Below are 20,226 nucleotides of genomic sequence, written 5' to 3'. Positions count from 1 at the left end.
CTATCAAAGTGGAGTAGCGTATAGATAAATATCATCGCTAACAACACGCAGGTAGCGTTACACTCTGTTTGTCATCGTATCCCCTTGAGGTGCGACATTTTCTGGCAATTCACGATGCCACAGTCTTATTAATCCTTTCAAACCGAAATAAAAGAAGAAAAACGTGACAAATTTGCCTAAATATGTTTTCACTCAATTTGGATAGCTTTTTTTTAATATTGAGTTTTAGTTCATCCATAGACTTCTTTGCGCTAGCATAATACCGGGTTACTGCAACCGTAACCGTGAGAGGCCGGATAGATGGGGCCATCTGGCGGCGCAAAGAACCTGGCAAGCACAGAATTGTTATTGTAGAAACCTAATATATTCTATTTCTCTGCTGGTGTGCATTCACTATACCGACATTCCATAGACCCCTTTGCGTATACCACAATGCCGTGCATGCTAAAACTTTCTAATACAGCTAATTGAGACACACCAGCGAGCATGGTCCAAGTGTGCGTCCTCAGGCACCTCCTCGTTTCTGCTTGGAACGGTGTCCATTTTTGAATCCCATTTTGCAAAGGGTCGAAGTGAAAATGATTCGTGACTCGCGGCGACTCCAAGTTCCAGAATGTTGTCTTCAACACTAGTCGACACTTTTGACGGCGACGACGGCAGTGCTGGTGACCAGGCATGACTGAACGTGTGCGCCTAGCAGACGAAATGTTAGCTGAGCAGCTGAGCCTCACGTCACTCCTTTACACTCAAACCTCGATATAACGAACATGGATATAACGAATTATTGGTTATAACGAAGTAAATGAAGAATAGTCTTGTTATAGCCACAGTGTTACAAATAAACGTTTATAACGAATTTTCGGATATAACGAAGTTATTTTCATGGCAGATGTGACTTTGTTATAATGAGGTTTGAGTGTATGTGGACAAGTGGTCAGCTGAAGCACGGTCTGGAGATGACTGTGAGGAAGCGCTGCCACCGCGAAAAAATGGCGGGCTTGCCGGCCGTTTTGAATCAAGCTAAATATTCGTGATAAAATAAAACAGATAGTTATTTGTCCCTGAGTTGCATTTTGGGTCGTGATTCGCTACTAGGAGGCCGATAACTACTCATGGATGCAAAAATCTTGACATGTGTAAACTTGACGTCAGTGCTCCTTTAAGATGTTCCACATGAAAATGAAGGTGATGTTGGTTGTGGCTTTTGCCTGCATAGCATAGTTGTTGGCACAAATTGTTAAATCAGCAATTGTTATGTCTAACCTCTACTTCGTCTTGATATCATGTATTTCTTCAGTGCAGCTTTTGTTTGACGCCTTTGTCTGCTTGATCACCTTTTTTTTTTAATCCTTCATGCAGGCCCGATAGAGTTTGTGTCCAATTGAGACAGATCTACAGAGCCCCTTTATTAATCCACAGATCAAGGCGCCATCAGCCTTATCATGTTTCTCGCAACGAATACAGGATTTACCTTTTGTCGGTGCTGCCACTGCAACCATCTACTGGATTTGGCTACAGAAATGAAATGGAGTGAAGGCCTTGCTGGCTCCAGCCCGTAGCAACCATTCGACCCCAGCATTAGAACTTGTTCAACTTATATTAGCATATGAATGACATAATTGCCGCAAAAATGACGCACTAAAGCAGGAAAGAAACACAAACATGACATCACAGGCAGCACTTCCAACTTACTTTGTGTCATTTTAGGATCAGTTAAGCCATTTACCAAGTAGCAACTAGGCCGTGTACAAGTTTTCCTGATGAGTATACCGGTTGTCCAGGGTATCTTTAGTCAAGGGTTAAAAAATACAATATTAGATGCAGGCGAGTGAAATCAGTTGCATATTGCTGACAGCCACCTTGCGCACTACAGACAATTCTTACAGCGAAAGCCGTTACAAGGTCACAACAACGGCCATTTTTGGCGCCGTAGTTGTCCGCCACCGCCGATGTCCATAACCGCTATCGTGCGAAATAAGAAAAAAAAACGAAAAAAAAAATAAATATCCAGAATGGAACAGGGTTCGAACCTGGGCCTTTGCATGGGAGCCCAGTATTCTACCACAGAGCAATGCCGGTGCTTGAAACACCTTTGCAAAAAGACCCTATACATAACTTGCAAGTGACGTCAGTTCCTGTCTTTCGTCCGCCATCACCGAGCCATCGGAGCACATACGTCTCAGTGACCGCGGCGTGTTTACGTTCATGCGGCAGACGGTTTTGGTGTAGTGCGCTTGTTTTTATCGTTTGTGTCACGGATCTCCGGACAACAGTCGGACGGACAGAAGGAACAGACGAGGCGAGAGCGTTAGACACACCTATTTTAATTACACACACAAAAAGAAGAAAAACACACGTAGTTATCCCAAACCCACTGCAAACATTAAAAAGGAACACACAAAAATAAAACTAGCGCTAAACACAGTTATCATTCAAAGAACGATTGAGTGAGAGAAACAAACCGCTAAAAGTACGAGGTGTTCATCGCTTACACCACTCACGGCATTCTGTCCCGTTGGAAGAGTCGAGGCGTTGCGGGGGGCACAGGCGTTGAAGTAGGCGTCCCAGTCGATGCCCCAGGCTTTAACCATGGCCGAATGCGGGCTGGCGTTGTAGATGAGGGTGGGCAGCACCGGGTTCAGTGACCTGGGCGTCGCATGTCCTTGAGATGGCCAGCGTCTCCCAGGAGGAGAATCTGGCTCGGTCGAAGCCTACGGATCGGTGCCGTAGGTCGGTGCGCTCGGTGCACAAGCCGATGGCGCGTCCTGGGCGTTGCTGGTAGTCCCAGGTCCGTGGACGTGTCCTCGAACAGGCAGTGGCTACGGTACAATGCCGTAGCACGAGGAAGAGCCGGAGCGCCCGGAACACAGGCCGGCGACGCTCGTCCCCAGCTTTCCAAGCTCACGCGCTGCCATTCGAACACTCCGGGCCCCCTAGGGCCACGTCACCTTCTTTTTTATATGTCCCACTTCGTTTTCCTCTTCTTCTAGTCATGCAGTTAGTATACGTCATGCTACCCTTGGCATCTTCCTCTTCTTTTCCCGCGTCTTTGCTGTCACCTCTTACATGTGACAGTTTGCCTTGCACTTATGCTGAAGGAAAATGCAGCCTGCAGAGATGCAGTGTTGACTGGGAACTCGGATCGTCCGTGTCTGCAGTGTCCGAGTCCATGGTGTCACACGTAATGGGTGAAACAACTTCGCACGAGATTTGGAAACATAACTTGCCTGTTATGAAGTGACACCGACATACACGAACGTTGTTCAATGTCTTAAGGTTCTTCCTGTTTATGCGCGCATAAGCCATGTGCTTCGCTTCTCGGACAGCTCTTCCGTGCGGTAGCACAGGTTTGTGCTCACCTCGGGCAAACAGTACGTCCCCGCATCTGGTCCTTTTCTTTTTATCTGATTTACACTTCTCGCGCGGCAGACAAATATCGCACAAATCGCCACTGCGACGTACGGCGTTGACCGGCAAATGCGAGAGCCGTGCAGCTTGACTCAGCGTCGTCTGCTGTCGTGTGCTCGGTGATGGCGGTGCATGCAGAGATCGTATCCCAGAATTCCGCAGTGTGATGTACTTGCAAGTTATGTATTCAGGCTTCATGTTGGGATAAGGAACCAGATCAACATATGAACCGTATATACTCGCATAATGATCGCACTTTTTTTTCAAAAAAATTGACGCCAACTTCGGGGTGCAATCATTACGCGGGGTAAATTTTCCGTGAAACAATATTCTGAGCACCGAAAACGCAAAGAAGTCGCTAATCTGAATTCTTACGATAGCTATCATGAACGTAACCAAAAATAAAAGTAGAGTAAGGCTTACCTTTGTAATAAAATGCACGCATTACGCAGGAGCTACATGCATGGAACACTGCCCTTTTATTTTTGAACTCTCTGACCCCCTAACGTTCATTCTGAGTCCGAAGCGTCACTGGCGTCAGTGTCGTCGCCGCACGATTCCCTGTCGGAATCGGCAGTGTCTTCACTGTCCCACAGACGGTCATCTTCTGTCCCGTCGAGCACGTTGGAAATGCCAGTCTTCTTAAAGCTCTTGACGACCACCTCGTCGGAAATCGTACACCACGCTTCGAGAATCCATGAGCAGAGGACTTCCACGGAGGGTCTCCTGATTTTGCCACTTGGCGTGAAATCGTGGTCACCCGCCGCCATCCACTCTACGTACAGCCTCCGGACGTTGTCCTTGAACGGTTTGTTCAGTGACACGTCCAGAGGCTGTAGCAGCGAAGTTAGACCCCCAGGGATCACTGCGATTTCCGTGCGCCGCTCCTTCAGCTCGGTACGGACACTGTCAACGAGATGGCCCCGAAAGCTGTCCAGCACAAGAAGTGAAGGAAGCAGAAGCGCTCCTGCTCTTCGCCCCCAAACCGTCTTGATACAATCGACCATGAGGTCTGCCGTCATCCACCCTTTTGCTTGAGCGTGGATGTGGATGCCACGGGGAAAGTTTCCCTTCGGAATTGTTTTCCGCTTCAGAATCACGTACGGCGGCAGCTTCCGCCCGTCTGCCGTCACTGCGAGCATCACGGTGCACCGCTGCTTCTCCGCACCACACGTTTTCACGAGCACACTTCGAGCACCTTTCTCGTTCACAGTAGTGCTTCGAGGCATGTCAAACGTCAACGGCGTTTGGTCGGCGTTGCCTATCTGTGACAGCAGGAAACCGTTCTTCTGGCGTATCCTCGTGACGAACCTGTGAAAATCGATCACTTTGTCTTCGTACGCGGATGGAAGTCGCTGGCACAACGACGTCCGCCGCCTCAGCGACAGTCCATTCCGCCGCATGAAGCGTGCCGTCCAGCCGGAACTGGCGCGGAAGTCCTTTGTGGCTATTCCCAGCCTCCGGGAAACTGTGCGCGCCTGCGTCCGTACCATGTCTAACGACACGGCACAACCGTCTTTGCGCATGTCCCTCACGAATTCGAGGACTGCCTTTTCGATGTCAGGGAACTTGCCCGTTTTGGGTCCGCGGAAAGCCCGGCGCGTGCTGTTCGTAGCCATGAGCTTCTCGCACTGTTTTTTCCAATATCGGATCCGGATTTCGTCGACGCCGAAATGTCTGCCGGCAGCGTGGTTTCTGTGCTCTAGCGCGTAATCAAGCGCCTTCAGCTTGAACGCGGCAGTAAAGCTCGCATACCGCCCCATGGTGAAACGGTGCTTCAACAGACGATCACAAAGCACAGCCAAAAAAACGTGGTGTCGAGTGACGCCGTGACGAGCGACTGGGATGGCGGCGACACGGCTTTTTCAGGAATTATGGGAATGCGTCGGCAGCTTGTTGCTGCGGGATGACAACAGGTCGACCAACAGGCGGCCGCCGCTGTAACAGTGCGGGATAGCAAAACAAACATGGCGGCCCACAGAGCGAAGCGACCGCATTTTTTTTTCTTCTTTTCGTGAGTCACGGTGGTTGTGAGTACGTCACGCGCGTCAAAACAGTCTCTTCTGTCTAAATAAGGAATGCTTTCATTTAAATCAGTAAATTTACGGCATTAGCGTAGCGATGCCTGCTTTCAGATCACAGAAACAAAGATGGGCGCGTTCAGCTGCCACAGACATAAAACACATGGCGGGCATTCAGTGAAAACTGCGGCATTTGCCTTTACTGCAATCCTAAATGGCACGTTTCCGCCAACGGTGGGCAAAAATTACGAATATGTTTGGTGCGTGCAGTTCACTTGGCGAGTTTGGAAGAGTTATTAACGCAACATTCGACAGATGATAAACTCGATGATCATCGGCTAGACTTGGCACACGACATATCGATGCGGCAAGTTCGGGGTGCGATCATTACGCGGGGAAAAAGAAAAATCGAATTTAGACGACAAAATTTAGGGGTGCGATCATTACGCGAGTGCGATCATTACGCGAGTAAATACGGTAATATAGTGTGATAGAAGAGCAAAATAACAACCAGGCGTCTCACAATGCGTATTGCGCAATGAGTGGGTTGTTGAATGCTTTCAACCCATTACAAAGGGCTCTGCCATAATTCGTCATCGGGCACAGCATCAACAAAGTGCACATAATGCCTCACAGGTGTTTATCGGGTACCACGGTTCTCAGCAGAATGGCATAGTGGCTGCTTTCCTATTTCACACAAATTATGATGCTTTATACAGTGATGCTACCGAGGACTTGTGAGTTGGAGCAATTTTTGGAGCAGCAAAATTTCTGTTTTGGAGCACTTTGGAGCAGCAAAATTTTCATCTTGGAGCACTTTGGAGCAGATAATTTTGCATCTGGGAGCACTTTGGAGCAGCATATTTTAAATCCTGGAGTGCAATACAGAAGCATATTGCATTAACATTCAAGCACCTGAGTATTATTATGGGGCTCTTATGAAGGCTAGAAATATTTCGATTCATTGCAAATCTCATGGAAAAAATCATCTCAGGAGCATAGGCGTGCGCACAGGGGGGGCAGGGGGGGCGCCCCCCCACCTAATCACCTAAGAGGGGGGGGGGCGCAAAATCTGCCCCGTACATTCACCCTTGCGATAGCAATTATATGGACACTCTCGGCGGATTTTTGCCGTCGCCGTTGCCGTAATTTTCCGTATAAAGTCCAAATTAATAACATCACCACGCGCATTCTAGCCGCGGGTAAAACCTCGCGAGCGCTGGCGACGAACTCGGCTGAAACGGAGATTAACCTAGCCGGCCGTCTGTCTCCGCTGCACGGACAGCGCATGAGATAACATCTTCCCGCGTGCGGGCCTGCCGTCGATTGCTCATCAAACAGAGAGGAAACGCCCCGCCCGTCTTTCGTAAGGAGCATGAAGGGACGCCAGGGGAGCGGAAAGGGGGGGGGGGGACCGCATCGTTCGAAGGGCGCAGTCGCTTGCGCGCGCGCTATCTCGAGGCATCAGGAGACGGCTCGTAAACTTGCTGTGCTCTCAACGCTTACTTCGCATTTAGAAAACTCAGAGCAAGAAAACGCTTCGGTTCCTGGAGGGGCCATTTTCCCTTAAACCAGCGTTTTGTTGAGTTACGCGAGATAGGATCCAAAAGAGTTAGCTGCTAGTCTTACTTCGTTTCACAATACAATTTTTTGGTATCGCATTCATTTCTTCGCTCTTTTTAACCGTTGGCTATTGACCCCCGAAAGCGAGGGCGGACGTGTAACATGGCGTAGCCGCTTCACTGTGGGCCGTCAGCGACGGGCCCGCTACTGACAGCTGCGCATTTGCGGCTGCTCCGACCAGGAGATATGATTTTACTAATGAGCAGACATTTTTAAAAAAGCAAGAAAAAAAATTCGAATTGGAACCCTAGCACGTGAGCTCGAAAGGGCAGGGCCTTTTAGGGGGTATTTACCGCAGAGTGATTACAAACTCGGACGTGCTGGCGGAAGGAATTACGAAAAAGCTGTTCTGGATGAAGATCCATGGATAAAGTATATCTGAGGAAAAGTGTCAACGCGTTTCCACCGTTCGCGTGCTCTTCCATAAACGCGAAGCAAGGAAAATTCGATATTGTCCATATATCTACTGCGAGCGATCCCAGATTTCATTCCGCGATGTCCGGAAACAGAAGTGACAGACATTTTAGCGGCACTCATGTAGTTATTACTGAACATTGCTTTCCTTACGTGCCGTGCGACGCTTGAAACGAGCTATCAGCAGCGTTTCTGGAACAGACGACGTCCGCCGATGAATCGCCGTCGCACCTTCTCGCTACCGATAGGCCTATAGACGTCACGAGCCTCTGCGGAGAGCGCGTTTTGCTGTCGAGCCGACTTGCAGAACAGAAGCTGCGTCGGCACCGTGCATGGCATCGTGGCTTACTCGGGACGCACGCGCGAGCGCTATTTATTCAGCGGAATAATTCTTGGTCCATGATTGCGACTTTATTGGCAGCCCCAAGATCGAGCGGCACATGTTCTGACGCGCCGGCGGTGCGATTGCCGGTGATAGACGACCCCAAACCCGAGACTTTGGCGCAGTTTGGCGCAAATTTCGTCGATATTATCAGGATGGCGCAGTAAATACAATTTGGCGCACTTTGGCGCAGTTGGCGCAGGAGTGGAATCACTGTTTATAGCGTAGTGAGTTCCTCGCAAGTGCGCTTCTATTGGTTGCCAAGGAAGCCCATAAGGCCCCCATGATCTATTTCCTCCGGGTCTCACTAAAGTTCTTTTCCTCTCTCACCCTCTTTCTCACGTTAACATATGTTATATAGCGTTGTGGGACAGTGAAATAATGACCGGGTGTTACATAATTCGCAATGGGTCGCTTAAAGCTTCCAACCCATTACAAAGGACTCGGCCATAATTCTTCATCATCATCAGCTTTCGCATCAACAAAGTGCACATAATGCCTTACAGATGTGTAGCTGGTACCTCGCTTCTTCACAGAATGACGAATAATGGCATAGAGGGTGTTTCCCAACTTCACCAAGTTATGATTTATGGTTCATGATGAAACAAGCGTAATATACACGAAGACTTAGAATGGACACAGGACGAAGCGCTCCATCCTGTGTCCTTTCTAAGTCTTCGTGTATATTGCGCTTGTTTCATCATGAACCTTTACCAACATGCCCAACTGGCAGTCATCCTAAATGATTTATGGTGTAGTGGGTACCTTGCTAGTGTACTTGTATTAGTAGCCCCAAGAGAGTTTACAACAGGCTCTAGAAATGCTGCTCTTCCAGCTTTTGCTGTGACTGTGCTGCGCTTCCCGCACAGGCCTGGCGTTTTTTTGTTTTATAATTAATTATTTGTTAATTAGAATTATTTAACCAAATTGCTAAATACTGACTTTAGGCAAGAAATGGGGCAAAACTGCAATTCGGCCTAGTTGGAACAAATTCATTCTTCACTTACTCGTGCAAACACACAGGGACAAGAAGAGACTTACTAAGACAGGTGCAATGGAAAACTACCATGCAAGAAATGGGATTTGCAATGTTCGAGAGCGTCTTCAAAAACCCCCATTGCATTACTTGCGATAGAGAAAGTCTCACATGTACCATTTTTTCCAAGCCGCAAAGAAAGCCTGCGAAATACAAAAAAAGTCACAGTTTCAACGCAACGGCAAAACAATGAATGCGATAGCAACAAATTGGAATGTAACGTGAAGAACAGAAAGCAGCTCGAAATTGCCAGTGCGTTGTTCGAGCCCAAAGGACACACGAAAAGAACGCACACACGACGAGCGCGAACTATCATGCGTCACAGCTCGATACTTGAAGCGCACTGCTGAAACATAAAGCAGGACGCACGAAACGTACGAACAGGTACACACAGGATGAGCGCGAATTAAATGTCGCAGTTGTTACTTATTTCTCTTTGAACAGCACGCACCTTTCGCAAACGCGGCCGCTGCAGCAAGCGAAGTGACCTTCGTACACTCTGTGACTTCAGCGCGAACATCGCGGGGAAAGCACAAGACATACAACTCCCCGCTCCACCACCCCGCCCGTCCCCTCCTGTCCTTGAGATAAGCGCACAAAGGAGACTACGCCCTGTAGGGCGAAGAGCCTCTGCGTTCGCAGGAGCAGGGCAACGACCTTGAAAGCGCGCCTAGCGCGCACATTGCGCCAACTCGCTGGTGAGTAAGAAAGCATGCTGAAGTAAACGGTGTATATAAATAACTCGCGGTTAGCATGCTGAAAGACGCTACTCTCCGTGGCTTAGCCATCTAACGCCGTGCATTTCGGAGCAAGAGGTCGGCCATTCGATTCCGTGTGTCGGAAAGTATTTATAAATTATTTTTCTTTGTGGCTTTTCTATATATATATACACATATACATATACGGTGCATGACGACGGCGACAGCAACGGCGACGGCCAAAATCAGCCGAGACTGTCCATCTAATTGCTGTCGCAATAAAAACTCATATGACTAGCGCATTCGCACGCCATGATCGTGCTGCTCTAAGCCATGGTTTGAGCGAACAAAATCAGCTGCGGCTACGACTCGTCGGCTCCGTTGCAGCGGTAGGCCAATAAGTTGGGGATAGTTCCTTGGCCCGCGCTCGGTACAACTTACACCATCATGCATGCCAACTGGCAGTTTCCCATTGACGGCAATGTGGAATTCCAACAAGAAAGCTGCTGGATGACCAATGGGAAGATAGCCGTCAATGGGAAACTTGAAAAATTATTTGCTTCCTTAAAACAAAAATTGTAATGATAAAACTTAACATATATGAAGAACTATTTATTTGCTTTCAATTGAGGCATAAAGCTGATTTTTAATTGGAGCACCACGTAGTGTAAACTGCGTCTCAATGAGAACCAAAATGGTGATTTGCTGAAATTTGTGATTTTTTTTGTTGCAAAATTTAGAAATATCAGTGGTCTGAAAATATTTTGAACGTAAAATATACCTTCTGCAGAGTAAGTATATTCATTACTCAGGTATTCATACATAGTGTGACATTATAAGGATATATGGCAGAAAAATTGCAGTAATATTACTGAGTTTCAAACACCTTACACAAACGCCTTTGCTAAATATCTAAACCAAATTTGGTATTGAAACAAGAAACGATGGTCTCAGAATAATTTTTCTGACAAACCACTCCGAGGACGTTCTGCGAAATTCGGAAGGCTCCCATGTGACCAAAAATTTCTTTCTCTCTGAAATATTCTAGCAATTCACTGCTTTCAATGCACTAAATGAGCAAAACCTTTTTAATACACTTGAGAGGATTGCCGATATGGCTGGGACATTTGGTGGGGAATGGTCATTTGGAAAATCAGAGTGTATTAAAACTAATATAACGCACCCCATGCACCCGCACATGATGCCATTTAGGAAGCCAATATCACCTTCTGACTCTCGACAATTACCAAACTGGTTCCTGCACACGTGTTTTCACAGTGCCATGGTGCGTGCACCCTCCCCCTAGTGGAAAAGTCACGAAACATTCTGGTACGGTCATCGCACGCCACTAGATCTTAGAAACTTTTGTACTTGCTATCCCAGTTGTCCCGAATGAAATGGAAAAACTCTAAATCCTTCAGGGTGTGAACTAGCACGTAGCGAGCCGCTCTCACGTTGGGACAGATAGGCCTAGCTGAATCACCATGCAAAACTCCACCCCTACCAATCAGAAGAGGCAGCACAGGAACATGAAACAGGCAGATTGCCAGTGCTCCATGTGCGCTGTTACCACCAGTCTGCAAGTTGCACAAGTTTCATGGTGCGCACTACATGGATACAAGTCTTTCTTGCTGCTACCGCACACATATTTTGCCACCACAAATTTCTGATATGTGCAAAGGCTTCATTAAGCGCTACATACAATACAAATTTTCTTGTCTAAATCAATAAATGATGTGCTGATGGGGGCAAAATTGAAGCGGGCCGCATTCGTCATGACTGCTCATGGAACCCTAAAATACCCTTAATAGAACACCTTGGTTCCACGGAAGCCAGTTTGAGAACCCATGGTCTAGCCCTTGCTTATGTGTAAAAGCATCTTTAGGATGCTGCCGATCATGGGTTTGTACAGAGGTTGTGCACTGAAGAATCTGTATAAATTAATGTTTTTTCCCTTTATTTCCTTTGTGCTGCCATCAATGGAGCATCACACTCAGCAGTACACAGCACCAATAGCGCTACACCTCGCGCGCTGTTGAGCAGGTAGCTGGAGATGCTCGCTTAATGTGACAGGGTTGGCAAAGTCGTACTGGTTTGTTCGTCAGTGGCCACCATCACGCCCTTGTGCATTTCTGTTATGCGAAAAATCATTGCTGCAGTCGTGCTGCTGACGTCACAATCAGTGTCAGTGACATGACAAGCAGAACGATTAAACTCTATGCAACAAAAAGTGATCACAATTAGTGTGGGAAATGAGAGCACCTACCCTTTGCGCCTCGTCCCCCAGCTAGCGTGCTGTGCCGGCCCTATGTGACTTGATCACCGGGAACGGCCATTAAACAGCAACATGGCGACCATGGCTATGGCACTGGGCTTTCCATGTTTCACCCTCCCGACGATGAGATGGCAGCACACCACAGGCACACCATGCTAGCATACATCACTGTGTCATGCCCTTCCTTGTTAGCTGCCAGTGACAGCCCACGGGCCCCCTCTCCACTTGAGCTCCTTGCTGTCTGCCCCTATATCGCCACATGAGTCTGGCATGCAACGAGAGGGTCAAACACTGCTTTAGCAGGCGACTTCTCATTTGCACCCTCGGCGGTCCCCTTTGTGTCGTAGCCAAGAGCGCCACAGGCAAACCTATGTACTCCATTGATCCCAATCTGTGACTGTCGCACATCTTGGGCTAACAAACTCACATTTGTTGACGATGTGACTAGAGTGGCTTTGCTGCGCTGTGTCGACAAATCCGAATGTAGCGTTCTTGCGTGCTGCAGTGGTGGAGGAGTATTGCGTCCCTCCCCAGTCACACCCGAAGGGTAAGCCTTGCGCAATTCCATCTCCACATAACTGACACCTGGTGTGCCACATCAGTAATAATGTGACCTCAGCCGTCAGTACGTACATTAGGCTATACTGAGACTTGGTTGAAGATTCATCACAACTATGTTTTAATCGCTAGTACTTTTAATATGGTCACGCATTAAGAACGTTTCACTGCATTTATTTTTTCTTGATTTGACCAAAATTATTCATAATAGTACCGTATTGCTAAGAATGTATTCTTGTGACCATGAAATCTACCAGCAAAAAGCTTCATTTGTTGGACCTCCTTAGAATACAGCTGCTAACGTTACGAAGGAAAGGGAAAGTGAATTTTCCCTGCTTTAGAAAGACTGTAAAATCCCTTCTGCATTCAGTGTAATAATAACTGGTTCAAATGTTCATAGGAGCCAGTGGTTAACTGCAGGTTATGCAGAGATAAATCAGTTGTAGCCATTCGAGTAGAGGGGTCAATCCAGGTGGAGGAAATCATAGTGATAAGCTCAACGTAAGAAAGCTGACTGTCCTGATGAGAGAGTTCACATGACCTACCAGCACCAGTAATCAAGCATATAAATGTAGCTTCATCCAACACTGATTTTATTCAGTACAGGGTAAAAGTTACTGAAACAACGCGCTATTTTCTGTGACATGGGAGTGAATAAGTGAACAGTGAATGTTCTAAAAGGCAAAAATCTTCTCGTGTTTGTTGCTATAGGTAGCTAACAACCCACCACTCATCAAGGCGAGAAACCTCGTTTGCTTGAGCGTGTGATGGTTATTTGAAAACACCTTTGCAGCATCCAGCCGCAGTTTCAGTTTCAGAGAGCGCCAAAAGAGGTGTGATCCAGCATGGTTTGTAGTGAACACAGCTGGCCCTGTGCGGCATCGTGTCCATGTGAGCATCATGTTTACAACTGTGCAAGAGCGCACATGCAGGGAGTACAGCAGCCAATGCAAACTCGTGACGAAACTTGCTGTTGATTGCTGACACTGAAACCAAGTTGACGCGAATGTCACATGGGGCTCTGTTTCACATGCAGTGGTGTGGCACAGACAATAAAATTGATTTTATATATGTTGTAGGCTATATATTGCCATTGCTATTTTGTAGATGATGTGTGCGTGTTCACACAAATCTATCTCACAAGTTATCGCACCTTCAAAATTTTGTGCCATTACTATTTAAGGGAGATAATGTAGACAGATGTGCAAAGCAAGGGTGCCTGCGTGCTCTGCTGTGTCGAGACAGTCGTTGGAGCTTGATAAAGGCAATCTAGAGAGACGATGCTGTTGTCGTACCTTGACGTGGATGAGTGTGGTGGTGCCAGCATCATCCAGCCGCACCTGCAGCTGGTGCTCGCTGGCCGTTTCAAAGTCCACTTCCCCCACTGTGAACACATCGCCAGAGTTCTGACCTGCAAATTTCCAACCACAAAGCAAATCAAAGCACAGAGAGTGATGGCAGCACCGTTCAAGCAGTAATGTGTAACAGCCTCGCACAAAATCATTTATTACACTACCTGTGTGTGGCAGTTCACACGTACAAACAAAATCTTGCTTTTGGCAGCTGCCTAAACAGAGGTTAGCACACTGCCGAAATTCAGAACTACTCACTCTTTAGGATTTTGTTTTAAACACAGCGCAGCATGGCTGGATAGAGAAGATATCCAGTGATAACAGTTTGAACAGCGAAGCTGTTCATGGTCAAGCCAGGACTACTGGCATAATGCGGTATGTGCCACAGCCCCACTACTCACCTCTGGTCCACTAAAATGAAGAAGCTATTGTAATGAAGCAGTTGAACCAATGGGTATGCGACCGCAGAAGACGACGACAAAGACCGGTGCTGCGATTGCACAAAAGCCTGTGCTGTTCGCGGACCTCACAGTGCTTGACCGTGCGGTCCTTCTTCATCAATACACGACCTCATCACATCAATAAACCTTGTCAATAAACCTCGTCACATTTGGTAGAGGCTGCCGAGACCCCCCGAATTGACCTGGAGCTCCGCTCTCACAAGTTGCCAGCGAGACCACTGGACGTGACCGAAGCAGTCGCTTTGTAGCCATCCTGGTGACTCAGGGAGTAGGTAGAATGACGGAGTCGTAATACGGCATTAGACAGCTGACGTGTACGGTCTCGTGTCCACGACGGCACAAGTCTGGCACATGTGTGAGGGGCTCGACAATGTAGTTCACCAGCAAGGTGGCATCAATGACACTGTAGAAACCATGCTACTGTGCCAGAAGTTTAGAAGAGAGGCAAGGGATGAAAGAGGGATCGAAACTTGATGGAATGTGGCCGAAAGGTGAACAATATTTGTTAGGAAAAATGCACTTTCAGGGATTCAGCGCAGCGCAGTGTTCGGTATATCAGGCAGGTGTTCGACAGTGGCGTACCAACTCGTTCGCGAGTGGGGGGGCTGGTGTCGCTCACTCTGACTGACGCGTGTGTGTGTGTGTGTGTGTGTGTGTGTGTGTGTGTGTGTGTGTGTGTGTGTGTGTGTGTGTGTGTGTGTGTGTGCGCGTGTGTGTGTGTGTGTGTGTGTGTGTGTGTGTGTGTGTGTGTGTGTGTGTATATATATTTGCTGTGAGGTGATTTTTTATATTCATAGAGCTGATCAGATGACTTGCTTTTCAAAACTGTTTTAAATCAAGGCAGAATCTGCACTAACAGATTGTGCAGGCTGGGCCGCCCTATACCGCGACAACACAGCAGTGTTTAATAACATTTTGGAAATGTTACCGTGAAGTTTAAAAAGTACATCCAAATTTAACCTGATCATCTGAGCATTCCATCAGCAAACTTCCCAGTCGTAGTCTGGCGTTGTAGATATGATGAGTATGAAGAACCTGCTATGACTCTATAGTCGGATACAACTTTAGAAGGCAGGAGAGGCCTAAAGAAATAGTCCCGCTCATGCACGCACCGATGTTCTCCGAAGGCGGAGCCACCAGCCGTCCCGCTCATGACGTCAGTCCCGAGCTTTTCAAAACTGTTTTAAATCAAGGCAGAATCTGCACTAACAGATTGTGCAGGCTGGGCCGCCCTATACCGCGACAACACAGCAGTGTTTAATAACATTTTGGAAATGTTACCGTGAAGTTTAAAAAGTACATCCAAATTTAACCTGATCATCTGAGCATTCCATCAGCAAACTTCCCAGTCGTAGTCTGGCGTTGTAGATATGATGAGTATGAAGAACATGCTATGACTCTATAGTCGGATACAACTTTAGAAGGCCGGAGAGGCATAAAAAAATAGTCCCGCTCATGCACGCACCGACGTTCTCCGAAGGCGGAGCCACCAGCCGTCCCGCTCATGACGTCAGTCCCGAGTGCGCGCCCATTGGTGCAGGCTTGTGTTCATCCGCCTTTGAGAAGGAAGTGCCGCTGCCTTCTGAAGTTGTATCCGACTATAGTACCTTAAATTTTCACTTATTAAACAAAACATGTGGCTGACAAAGCAAGGTACTTCGCAGAAGGCTTCAGGATAAGCCGAGTGCCAATTTCTTTAGTGTTAGAGCCCTCTAATATAACGTCTTTTTTAAGAAGCAGACCAAGTTCAGTCGATTAATACTTAAAGGGCCCCTCACCAGGTTTCACAATTTTGTGCTAACGAGCGCAATGCATACATTGGACGTTCACGATCACGTCTGCCAAAATTCGCAAAGCTACGCGCCGCGGAAATGGGTCAAACTTCAAGGTGAACGCTGCTTGCCCTTCATCTCGCGGGCGCGCGTTTTAGAGAATGAGGGGATGACGTACATGAGAAAATGTCCCTACGTAGATGGTAGGGCTGTGACGTCACTTCTCGACGTAGACGACTGGGTTCTGACGTCGCCAACAGTAGCACGTGACGCTGCGATAATTATTTGACACGACATGTGTAGATTGTGTAATTTCTTGCTTCAATAGATTAATAAAACTTCAGAGAAATAATGAGACACACAAAGGGAATGTGTGCATCTTTTTCATTTTTTTTTTTCGTGAATTGCAGCGAGATGCGGGGCTAATGTGCCTCCTTTTCCCATGCGTTCGTGTCCCGCGGTTAGCGCATCGAGCAGACGCCAGCCCTGGAAATGAAAGTAATGTTCTAGCGCGTTCGAGCACTCATTATGCTTGTTAATTCTACCGCGTCCAAGTAAACATTAATGCGGCACTCGCTCATAATACCGCCACTCTCGTGCCCGTACAAATGTCTCAACTTTCATGCCCGTCTCGCAGAAACAGGCAGTACACCACAGAGAACGCCGACAAAACGCCCATGACCGCTACATGAAGAAAAAGGTATAGCTATAGCGGCCGTGCAACGCCGCTCGCGTGCTCGGGCTGGCTCGGGCACGTCATGCGCACGTGACCATGCATGCGCGTGACGTGTTCATGCGTATGTGTCAAGTGAAGAGGGCAGGGAAGAGATTTGGCTTGCGAAGGCTACACGGGGCGAGTGGCAAGGGTTTGAAACTCGCCTCCTCGCATCGTGGTTTCGCGCCGCTACAAATTACTGTTTTTCTCAGCTTCTAACGGACCGATTTGAAAAATTCATGCGGCATACTGTTCTTCATTCGGCACACAACAACTTCCAGCGTCTAACTAAAATTTGCTATGTGGCCTGGTGAGGGGCCCTTTAAGCAAACCACATTGAGCTGGTTGTGTGTAGTTAAAAGATTATAAATGACTACGAATTTATATGATAGGTGTCGTTCCTTGCCCTCCTACTTTTCCCAGCTTGGGTGGGGGGTGGACGGAAAAGCGATGAAGTGGCCCTTTACTCCTCCCATCTGGTTCCTCCAAGTAAATATGCCTACGTAAACTGTGTAAGCTCAAATTTTTTTTGAAAAAATGTGGGCGATTATAACGTTAAACTACCCCGCATTCTTTCCTCCCGTATAGGTCGTTAGCTGTTATTGATTGGTCGAAATTTTCAGGGTCATGCTCACAGCATCTGTTCGTAAAACGACACAACCGATGACGCGTAAGTGATCCACCACGTAATTACCACGTACGCATGACTGCGTAAAAAAATAATAATAATGAACTATTTTCAATACGGCGTATTACTTGTCATTGGTACTTTGCTATTCGTCAAAAATGTTTAATGTGCCATAAAATCGCCTCCTTGTTACGCGACGTCATAAGTCTGCGAAAACTCGCGGCGTTAAAATGAAGTGTGCACAATAAGCAGCACATTACTGTGCATAACTAATTTTTTTTGGAATAGCCAGATAGTGTCTCTTTCTGAACGTAATTTGTGAAGCAGCCGCTGCCAATCACATTGGCAGCGGCTGCTTATAGCAGCGGGCGAGATAGATTCATATGTGTATAATAGATATTTTCAGTTGTAGTATAATAATGTTGAGCTGTTTTTGTGCGTGTACAACTCTCTGTGAACTCATCGTTGCTGACAAAGAGGTAGAGATAAACATTATTAGGAACAGACACCATCCTTTGCGGGTAGGCAGCCTTCTTAGTCCAGAAAACCGTGGACGATGATCATCTCCCTGGTGAGGTAGATGAAGTGACGGGGCAAACGGGGCAAACTTGAAAGCTGGGCTTCTCAATGTGCTCGAGTCCACTGCCTTGTTGCAAGCCGCCACGATCGCTGCAGGCTTCCATATGATAAGCCAAGTGAAGCAGGCTAATCGGAGACTAAAGGGGGAATCTATTTTAGCTGTCCTGGCTAGGCACAACTAAAATACTGGACACTTCTGCACACTCATAAACTCGCAGCAGCTTGAATATGGAGCAGTGGCGATGCTATTTGTTTTCAATGAAACTGAATTTCCTGAAAAAGGAGAGCGTTTGATCGGTCTATAAACATTTACTGGTTCCCGCCCATATTTGCGTCGCGGATTACTTAAATTTGAGGCCAGGCAGGACAAAATAAAATCATGACAGATTGCTGTAATGTTACAGAGCCCCTGCTGAGCGACAGCCTCCTCTGCAATGCTCGAGCGCAAGATGCACAAGCGCGGAATAGGCAGCCCGCACCGCAGGTAGCCTACAGTGCGTGGTCATGACACACGGAGGACAGTCGTCACAGCAGAATCGTAGGACAAATTTTATTACAAAATTACGTTATTGCTGCGTTCAAGTAAACCTTGAACGCAGCAGTCTGCAGCCAATGTCGGCTGCAGACTGGGAAGTCTGCAGCCGACAATAACCACTGTCGAAAGTGGGGGGGGGCTCCGCCCCCCAACATTTCACAGTGGGGAGGGGCTAGCGCCCCTTTTGCTCCCCCGGTTGATACGCCTATGGTGTTCGATACATGTGTGCACCAGCCCCGTTGTTAACTGTTCTGTTCTATATATACAATAATTTGAATTTCATATATCCAGGATTGACTGTATCTATATAAATATATATATATATATATATATATATATATATATATATATATATATTGTTTGCAATAATGTTGTAATGTATACTGTTTATCAAGCTGATGTTCCTGCGGTTTTCTAAATTAAATTCCTACAATATACAGCTACAGTAGAACCCTGCTGATACGTTTTTGAAGGGACTGTAGGAAATAAACGTAAGAGACGGGAAATGTAAGAGCCGAAAAACAGGAAAAACGACAAAATATTTAGTGGTACAGCATTTTATTTCAGTGCTTACGAGCAGCACGAAAATTGGCGCGCTCAGCCGCGATTTAGTCGTCGATAGAAACGCGGAGCTGGGGACGGCCTCTGCAGCCGACAATAACCACTGTCGAAAGTGGGGGGGGGCTCCGCCCCCCAACATTTCACAGTGGGGAGGGGCTAGCGCCCCTTTTGCTCCCCCGGTTGATACGCCTATGGTGTTCGATACATGTGTGCACCAGCCCCGTTGTTAACTGTTCTGTTCTATATATACAATAATTTGAATTTCATATATCCAGGATTGACTGTATCTATATATATACATATATATATATATATATATATATATATATATATATATATATATATATATATATATATATATATATATATATATATATATTGTTTGCAATAATGTTGTAATGTATACTGTTTATCAAGCTGATGTTCCTGCGGTTTTCTAAATTAAATTCCTACAATATACAGCTACAGTAGAACCCTGCTGATACGTTTTTGAAGGGACTGTAGGAAATAAACGTAAGAGACGGGAAATGTAAGAGCCGAAAAACAGGAAAAACGACAAAATATTTAGTGGTACAGAATTTTATTTCAGTGCTTACGAGCAGCACGAAAATTGGCGCGCTCAGCCGCGATTTAGTCGTCGATAGAAACGCGGAGCTGGGGACGGCCTCATCCTCAGAAATGTAATCAACGTATGTGATTTTTTTAACACCAACAGCTGTAGGCATGAAAGAACTAAGCACACGCAATCACAACCAGTGCGGCGAGTCCGACCACGAACCGCGCGCACGACCATGCGAGCTCCAACCAGCTCGAACTCCTCCCGTCCTCCAACAAATAACGATGATGATGAGTCTATGCCAACGCGATGGCAGAAGTGAATGCCACTCTCAAAGGCCTCGCTTTCGCAAGCAATTACGTCATAGACGCCATGTTCGTGCAATACAAATCTCAAAGGCTATGCTTTTGTCAATAGTAAATGCCAATCTCGAAGGCCTTGCTTTCGCGAGCAATTACGTCATAGACGCCATCTTTGCAATACGAATCTCGAAGGCCATGCTTTTGTTTGCATCAATTGAAAGATCTTGTTGCTTGCGCCTCTCATGCGGCTAATATTACGGTCAAACCAGGCCAAGCTGCGTGAAAATGCACCATGGCCGCTCTCTTCGGTAGTCACTTGGTCGGCTCCGAGCGCACTTCGCAACGTATCA

At 47.0% G+C, this 20,226-nt stretch overlaps 1 protein-coding gene across 1 annotated transcript in view; it reads right to left on the bottom strand.

The window, feature by feature from the left end:
- LOC119382397 (protein dachsous) overlaps nucleotides 1–20,226 on the bottom strand; it is a 466,009-nt gene that overhangs the window by 273,327 nt on the left and 172,456 nt on the right. The window contains exon 13 of the mRNA XM_049412138.1: nucleotides 13,711–13,826. Coding sequence (XP_049268095.1) covers nucleotides 13,711–13,826 — 116 coding nt within the window. The remainder of the gene's footprint in view (nucleotides 1–13,710; nucleotides 13,827–20,226) is intronic.

This window comes from Rhipicephalus sanguineus, chromosome 2 (genome assembly GCF_013339695.2).
Source record: "Rhipicephalus sanguineus isolate Rsan-2018 chromosome 2, BIME_Rsan_1.4, whole genome shotgun sequence".
Classification (NCBI taxonomy): domain Eukaryota; kingdom Metazoa; phylum Arthropoda; class Arachnida; order Ixodida; family Ixodidae; genus Rhipicephalus; species Rhipicephalus sanguineus.
Note: the sequence above shows the minus strand (reverse complement) of the source record. Positions and strands in the feature narration are given on the sequence as shown.